The sequence below is a fragment of the Mytilus trossulus genome, chromosome 10 (genome assembly GCF_036588685.1).
Source record: "Mytilus trossulus isolate FHL-02 chromosome 10, PNRI_Mtr1.1.1.hap1, whole genome shotgun sequence".
Classification (NCBI taxonomy): domain Eukaryota; kingdom Metazoa; phylum Mollusca; class Bivalvia; order Mytilida; family Mytilidae; genus Mytilus; species Mytilus trossulus.
In genome coordinates this window covers 44675121-44684440 of record NC_086382.1, presented here as the reverse complement: position 1 = coordinate 44684440, position 9320 = coordinate 44675121, and the positions used below count along the sequence as shown (strand labels likewise).

The 9320-nt window shown below is 30.5% G+C and overlaps 1 protein-coding gene across 2 annotated transcripts; it reads right to left on the bottom strand.

Annotated features, from left to right (window-relative positions):
* Positions 1–565: 565 nt before the first annotated feature.
* On the bottom strand, positions 566–8899 carry LOC134687437 (C-type lectin domain family 4 member D-like). Of its 2 annotated transcripts, none has more exons than XM_063547734.1 (6): positions 8605–8899; positions 3253–3473; positions 2853–2926; positions 2544–2637; positions 1639–1863; positions 566–838 (listed from the first exon to the last, which is right to left on the bottom strand). In XM_063547734.1, exons 2-5 carry the CDS (start codon positions 3470–3472, stop codon positions 1688–1690), a joined length of 564 nt encoding a protein of 187 aa, XP_063403804.1. In that variant the 5' UTR covers position 3473; positions 8605–8899; the 3' UTR covers positions 566–838; positions 1639–1687. The 2 variants fall into 2 exon arrangements, with proteins under 2 accessions (XP_063403804.1, XP_063403803.1); XM_063547733.1 differs by having other exon boundaries at positions 8620–8897.
* Between the last annotated feature and the right edge of the window lie 421 nt (positions 8900–9320).

The window sequence follows — 9320 nt, the reverse complement described above, 5'->3', positions numbered from 1 at the left end:
TATTGCTTCATTAATGTTTGTTTGCTGAATGTCCAGCAACAATAATATCATATATATTCAGATAATACTGTCACATGGAGAACATAGGTTGACACTACAATAGTCCCCTAGTTAATTTGGAGGTGGACAAATATGATTTTAAAATGATCAACTGATTTCGCAATGTTCAAAAGTAGGGTGGTTGGGATGAAATTATACTAGATTAACTCTCTACCTTTGGTTTGCTATAATTTGAATGGGATAAAGTGGTATATAATACAATTGAAAGACCTGGTGACCATCTTCACCTATGCATACTGAACTTACTAGTATATGATTCCACAGTCATATTGAGAATAATGGATCTAAGAAAGGAATATTACCAAACTGATAACAATGTCAGAGGAACATGTTGAATATATTCCAAAGTTCAAATACCTAGAAAGTTGAACATGAACAAACTATAAATCAACTAGTTGCAGAACTCATTTAGTGATTTTTAGTTATTCTTCCTCACAACCAGGACAGAGAATTTTATTACATTTATTTTATCTTGGTCTGTGTAATTGTCTTAATGAGGTTTATTAATAATTAAAAAGACCCCTTGCACTATTGAACCATATATTTCTAAAAGTCAGAAATGAGGAACGTACAGAACTGTGAATATGGAAACTTGGAAGCTGCAACTTCATTTAAAATATATAAACCACATATCTTTATTGTTATAATAAGTCATATTAGGAGACTTGTTATCTTCATAAACACAACAACATGATTATGCACCGTAGTAATACTTTAACGTATCATATTGAATCTGTCATCTGGTTTTAGCGGAAACATTCACATTTCTATTGGAAACCTGAAATGGAAATAGGGTAGAAATTAAAAAATCTAATGTAAAATACATATAACATGTAAGAACCGTAAGAATTCTGATGTCTAATGATTACAATTTTAACTTTTCAGTTTATTGTTTTCATAAAAGGCCGGTCTCTCCCGCGTTAAAGGCATGTAGAACAGTATGTGTCTCGCTTCTTCTGCGACAAAATCGAGAAAAAAAATTAAAGATATAAGCAGTCATTTTGAAATTCTTTTTGCCATATATTATACCGATCATATGAAAGTAATGATAGCAAAAATCAATAAAAATTCTATACAAAAATGAATTGCCTATTCCAAATTTTAACTGTAAAAAAGTCACTAATTGGCCCATACCCTCCACAAAAGCTGATCATGAAACCAAAATTTCCAAACACTCTCTTGATCTGCACACGAATCTAAGTGACATTTTTAAATGTACATACAACAAACATATTAAATAGTTTTCCCCTAAATATCATAAAGTGGAAAACAACAGTTTATAAGAATTTTTTTCAAAACAACAGTTTATCGGAGATCTGCGTAGTTTTCCTTTAGAGTTATTAAGGAACTTGTACAATGTAAAAATTGCTTATAACTTGCAGATCGGCTTAAGATTCTCTGGGAATAATTATTTCAAAACTGTTATCAATATGGATTCAAGATTACAATGTAACATCATCATATTTTATCTCTACTATAAATATATCAACCAACGAGATTATAATTGTTAAAAAAAAAGAAGAAAAGGGAACACTGAATATGTGTCTGGACTGTTACTGACACTTGTAATGAACTTACAGAAGTTACTTTCACAGACATATTGGCGAGTGGACTGACATAAACTGTCCTACCAGTTACCATTGCTGAAGTGCATCAAAATACAGTAATATGAGTGGGAGTTTGTACTACTGGTTGGATAAGGGTGTCCTGAGACAAAGTTCTTGTAGCTCAACTGAGTTTGATCATATATCCATCTCCAGTCACCATTGACCACATCTGTAGATCCTAACCAGAAATATGTTTCTAAAATGATATGAAGGAAACAATAATTAGTGTCAATAATATTCATAGGCTTTTATGTATTTTTGCTGTCAAATGTTTCAGTAATGAGTGTACATGATTAGCCTCCACTATGTAATAGTTTTCATACGCCTCTTATAATTGATTAGAATACTCGTTCCTGTATCATTGAGTCCCAAACTCTGGCTTATCTCTCTGCCATAAAAAAATCAAATTTAAGTTCTCCTGCAAAAACAATTATAACAAACTGATTGAGGCATATGTATTGACTACAACTAAAGTTGCATCACAAGTGCAAAATTTACTTAATCGAGCTACAAAGTCAGGATGTTTTAAATATGCTGTTAACTATCAAATATGAAAATAGTCCATTGCAAAATAATTCTAATTTTTTTTAACCGTTCAGAAGAATTTTGAAGTTAAGGATAATCATAAAAGGAGATAGGAGATCGTATATGCGTATGAGACAGCAACAAAACAATGCAAAAAAAACAAACGGATTCTAATTTATATAGGTGTCGTGTTTCATAGTGACTCTATTCATTAACTTGTTTTAACAATTATTTATTTATTTTATTGTTTATTGGTGTACGTTATTAATATTGTTGTGACGTCACACCAGTTATCTATTTACACTAGTTACGCAAAATGAATAAAAAAAATCCTAGATCTGTTCGACTTACTTATGCTGCTTTTATTCAATTGCTGTTGTATCCAACTGTTTTCGGACGAGTCATCAATTTTCACTAAATACCCTCCAATCTCTCTGCATTTTCTCTATAAAGTAAATATGATTTTACAAATGTGATTTATTTCTGTGATTTTTTTTTATTAACACATCATTTACCCGCGAACAAATGAAAGCACCAAGTAAATATGGATTTGCAAACAATTTGCAGTGATAAAATGACACACAAATTTTATGAAATATTTTTTTTCAAATTTTTCTTAAAAAAACATCCACCATAGTGACGGTATAGACGTAAGCTTACCTCTGCCTCAGTCCATATAATATTGTCTTCTCCAATATAATAACAGTGGCTGTTGTACTTTGTCCATTGTCTCCCTGAATAACATTTGAAATTCAAATGATCAACAATGTATATGAAAATTATATAAAGCAGTAAAAAAATAAGAATTTCAATATCAAATGATCATAAGAATTTTTTTTTGTTAAAACATCAATTAAGGTTTTTTTGTTTTTTTTTGTTTTTTTGTTTTTTTTATCAAAATTGCTATATAAACGAAACATAGAAACTAACTTAATTGAAAACTTGCTATTAATTAATTTACCTCTCTTTACCCTCTTATTACGACATTTACAAATATTATTGTATGAATTATTCATTTCTTCTTTAAAGATAGTTACAAAACAGAACAAAAAACTCTCACGTTTGAAATCCTCTTCCATCGTTATCATGTCTTTGTCTAAAACCTGTAATTTATTGTTGATAGAAGTTGCTTGTGATTTCAGGAAATCTTCAAGGCTTTTCAATGCATTTCTGGCCTTGATAAAATCTTGCTTGGATTTATTTGTTAGACACGGTAACGAAAAAACAGTCTCACATACGGTACACATCACAAGGAAGTTAAACATTAAGACAGATGTCATTCTGTAAAAAAAATAAAGAATGTTGCATTTTGTATGAACAATAAACAAAGATTGAAGCAAACAAAACATAAACACAGAAAAACAGTAACAACACCCTATAAAATTCATACCTCAAATTAATAATAAATGCTCTTTTTTTCGCTTATTTAAAATAGATAGTGCCTTTTACTTGCTAAGTGAGTTCATGCAACAAAAAACCGAAGGGTGAATCAACATGGAGCATTAAGATAGCATTATGATGAAAATTCATGTGTATGCCCGCCTTAGAGAGTATATTTAGTTTTACCCTTGATCTTCCGTACGCCCGACTTACATTCATTGCAAAGTTTGCGTAGGGGCATTCGTGTCTTCAGTTACACACATTCTTTTTTGTATACATAATTTTACAGTTATGATACTCCTGGTTTCTTTACTGTATCAGTAATCAATATGAACAACTAAATTCAGTCGGTCTGTTCATTTAAAAGAACCCAATCTTTAATATTTCGGAGGCAAACATTATTATTGCTAGTTAAAATCAAAATACATTTCTTTATGATTGAGTAAATTTAATTGAACAAAATACATTATCAGGTTAACAGTAATTACACAGATACAGTAAAACAGGCCGTAACAACCATATAAATTCCCAACTCCTCTGAAAAAATGGTAGAAACAAAGAAAATCAAAGAGCTGATAGCTCTGAAGTGGAAGAAGGTGAATAAAAAGTAACTTGAATTACCATAAAAGCAGCCCCACTTACCCAGGCTGCTTTGTTCCATTATTGTTAAAATGTATTTTTTTCTTCAAACAAGAAAAGGTTATAAGTACATGGATTTCCCATCCGTACAATCTCTTTCTATGTTCAGTTGACTATGAAAATTAGGTAAAATCTTTAATTTGGCAGTAAAATTAAGAAGATCATATCAAGAGGAACACATGTGTACTAAGTTTCAAGTTGATTGTGCAAGATCTGGATTGTCTAGAAAAAAGTGTCATATTTGTATGATGAACTTACATGCCTTTTCCTTAAGTCTGTTTGCATGATTCTAGTTATATATTAAATCGGTAGAAAAAATATACATGAAGCTAGCAGACCAGGGTTTATTTTCCAGATTAAGAATATTAGATGCTTGTTGAAATTTCCAATTTTGAATAATGCACAAAGATGGACCTTTAACAGGTTGGGAACAACACTCCAAATGAGGGTAACCTAACTGGAAGATCATCACAACCCACTGTAAAAAATGAGCACAAAAAAGTCATTTATATTCATATTATTTGATGAAACTTTTCCCCAAAAACTATGCATCTATTAAGTTCTGAATGGTCAAAACATCATGTTTTTTTATCGACATCAATTTTGTCGTAAATGTAACCAAATGATGTAGAAATTGTGTTTTTTCTTCAAATTTCCATCAAATTGTAATGTTTATAGTTCCCTTATTGCCTCTCTATTTGAATAAAATAAAATAATAAGAAGAATTTGTTTCTTGTTTTGTTTTGTTTTTGACAAATGATTGTTCACTGCTTGCAAATGAATCATTATATTTATATATCTTATCTGTATATATTTTTGTTCATGTCTCCATCTCCTTATCATTTGTAAATGTTTAGACAAATAAGAAAGAAATAAGCTCCACATGTATATTTGCAACATCGTAGATTAATTAAAAAATAACATACACTAACACTAGTACTGCATGGATTTTAAGCATTATGAAAGTCATATTTGTAGAAAGCTTAAAAAGACTTAAAAACCGTGTAAAATGTTTTGCTATTTCTTAGCTTACACAATAAAATCTAATATAAACTAACATTTACAAATCTAAATTTCAACATTTTATAATTAAGTGCACAGGTGAATTAAATAAAACTGGATAAAAATCGTGTTTTCATGATTTTAATGTAATTATAAGTATTGAATACTTCTTTTTGAAACTTTATAGGGTTGTAAAAGCGTTGACCGTGCGTACATTTTTAGAATGAAGCGCTTCCGCGCTTCATACAAAATGTACTTCGGTCAACGCTTTTACCACCCAATAAATTTACAAAAAGAAGCATTCAATTCTTAAACTAGAATAAATCTACCTACTAGACCTTCTATTAGTCTAGTTGCACATATAATTGTGTGTTGATTTCTAATTAGCTAGAAACAAATTTATCATATAAACTTCAATGTAATTCTTGAAAGGTCTAGATTGCTAAAATAATTTGTAAATTTTAATTTTTTTATTTGTCCAAAATCATTTAAATTCATTTAATTAACATCATTTTATGATTATTTGATTAAAATATTAATCATTTATAGTCTTTTTACAATTTACATTTTTAAAAGCAAAATAACTGAAAACAGACTAAAACAAAGGGAAGTAACAAAAAAGTATTTCAATATTCCCAATACACATCGTTTTGATAACACAACGGCAGTTAGCCGGAGGTAAACATCGTTGATTACCAGTATGTTTGACACCCAAGCTGTCAAGTGAAGCCATATAGTTATACATCTTCTTCGGTGTTCAGGTAAAATTTAACACAGGTGTCAATTACACCCGTACAGTAGTAAGAAATGATTAAATTGACGTCTGAAAATTTTCATTCATGAAATATTTCATGCACGGGAGTTTTTTCTCCTAAACGGGAGGACGGGAGGAGACCCTGAAAACGGGAGTTTTGTTCTCCCGCCGGGAGGTTCACATGTATGTTACGAAGGGCATCTAATTCACATGACAAAGGAAAACCATGAATGAAGACAACACTTTATATATCCTTTTTATTTATATAAAAACAAAATCTTCTTGTCTGCAGGATTGCAAATTCGTAACTTCAAGGGCGAACTTGTAAACAGGGCGAGTTGTCCCGATACCAAATTCACGCATGCGTAATACAAATATCTACAGTTAAAACATCCTGTTACAAGTAAACAAATATTCATGTGGATGAGATGAAATCTAATAAATTACATAAATAAAAGGTTCATATTTACGATAGTGATTGTTTTACAATCATAATTTACAAATTAAATGATTCAGATGCCTAATCATGTTTAAAAATCGGTGTCGGGAATCTAAGTTGTTTTGAAATTGTAATATACGAAATGAATGCGGCATACAGAGACTCAATGCCAAGGGTCGGCCCCTTAAGTCTTCAGAAGACTTGACGTCTTCTTCCACTAAAAAGCGTGAAGTACCGTGACGACGGAGATAGTTTGTCTTGATACAGGAACGAAATGTGAGAGGAGTTAAAATAATTGCATGTTCTGTATGTTAATTGAATGATGCTTTACATTAAAAAGTAAAATCACAAAAATACTGAACTCAGAGGAAAATCAATTTGGAAAGTCCATAATCACATGGCAAAATCAAAAACGAATGGACAAGAACTGTCATATTCCTGACTTGGTACAGGCATTTTCAAATGTAGAAAATGGTGGATTAAACCTGGTCCAATAGCGCTGAGACTACTATAACACGTGTTATAGTAGTCTCAGAATAGCGCTAACCCTCACACTTTAATAACAGTCTCATCAAATTCCGCTACATTTACATGATGCGTTAAATAAACAGTCACAATTAATAAAATAGTCAAAAAATCAATAAAATAGTCAAAATATGGGTACATCAGTCATCATCGTATAACAATTTTAAAAGGAACAATTTAACAGGACACAAAAACATCTACTATCTACGAACACATGGATTGATTTGAGTGTCTGACGTCAGAAAAATTATATACGTCACATAAATTTGTCGTTCAATGTGCATACAAACAATTTTAAAATTTTCATAGGCAATGTACGCATACAGGGTTAAAAAATCAAAAGTATGTAAGAATAAATTACAGAAAGAGACCGAGATTCAGACTAGTCCAAAAGTTATACATAGAATTTATGAGAATCCAAAACTTTCAAAGGGAACAATTTAACAGGACACAAAAACATCTACTATCTACGAACACATGGATTGATTTGAGTGTCTGACGTCAGAAAAATTATATACGTCACATAAATTTGTCGTTCAATGTGCATACAAACAATTTTAAAATTTACATAGGCAATGTACGCATACAGGGTTAAAAAATCAAAAGTATGTAAGAATAAATTACAGAAAGAGACCGAGATTCAGACTAGTCCAAAAGTTATACATAGAATTTATGAGAATCCAAAACTTTCAAAGGGAACAATTTAACAGGACACAAAAACATCTACTATCTACGAACACATGGATTGATTTGAGTGTCTGACGTCAGAAAAATTATATACGTCACATAAATTTGTCGTTCAATGTGCATACAAACAATTTTAAAATTTACATAGGCAATGTACGCATACAGGGTTAAAAATTTTACCTACAAAAAGAAAAAAACTGGCTAATTTATATATAACAAGATGATGTTTATGGATAAATAGACCTCATTATCGTAGCATTAATTTTTATTGGCATAGTTCACGTGTGTCTTTACAACAACAACAAAAGTAAGAAAAGTAAGAAAAGGCATAATAAACCTGCTGACAAGTTTACACAACGAACATGGGGCGATAAGATTAAATATGACTTATGATATTTTGGAGGACATTAAATCTGGTATAAACGAACAATTTGAAATAGTTCTACATAGAAATGGAAAGTTCACAATTAGGAAGATCAAATTATCTCATTTGTCGTAAAGTTTTGTTTTCAACCGACTAGCATTGTCAATGTTTAGGCACACTAAACTATACCTGATGTATCCTTTATACAAGTTCGATGGGATAGATGCGTTCAACATAGTCACCAAATTTTGAATTATTTAGTGGGTTAACATTATTCATATAGCGGAAAGTGAATTAAAGGATACTGTCTACTTTTCTTTCTAAAAAGTTTCTGAAGTAAGCCTCATACGAAAATAAGAACATGTCGTAAAGACTAGGGACAAAGTTTGTTCCCATGGGAATGCATATTTCTTTTGGTACCAAAACTTGCATCGAAAATAAACGACTTGAATTATTTTTTAAAAAATATTTTTAAACTGAAAATTACTCAAGTAATGATATCTTATTGAAACTATAAAATCATGAATTCATGTCATTAAAACAAGAATGAAAAAGGAATATTTGTTGTTTTTTTTTATAGAAAAAAAATAAATAAAAGAAAACAAATAAAAAGCTGTCATACATTTTAAAAACAAACCTGCAAATATTTCGGCACCACTTTCTCTTCAGTTAATGAAAAACTTTCTGAATATGTTATCAAATATATTCGAATGTATTTATATACAAATTAGACAGATTTTTAAAGGTTTTTCCCATTCCAACGGAAATTCACAATCATAAATTGTCGAAAAACGATTCGATGTTTCATACCGTTTTTAAAAGTACCGCAATGAAATCTTTAAACTTCAAAGTGGCGATGTCACAGTCTACGCTTTTTCCATTTCTTCCAGAATCCAGCCTACTATTATTATTAGCCACCCACAACTTACTTTTGCAAAGACGGTTCTTTCACTGAAAACACGTCCACAGTTTGAAGTAGTTTTCTACAATATTATCGTGCTTAAAAAAAGTACATGTTTTAACTTGTTACGCCCATTTGACCGTCTGGAAGAGTATGAATCAACGATGCTTTTCCTTTCATCAATATATTTATCAAACATTCTTGACATGGCTGTATCAACAAACATTTTTATTAATATTAGTTTTTGTATTACAAAAGTCAACCATGTCAAGTTCCGTGAACTGTTTTTTAACCATGAAATTACATTTTTTTTAATAATTTTATATTTCAGACTGACCTATTCTGTCTATATAAATATTTTTCTGCTAATATGATCCGGCGCCATATTTACTAATATATGCTATCGTCTTGCAATTTCTTTCCATTGTATATTGGAA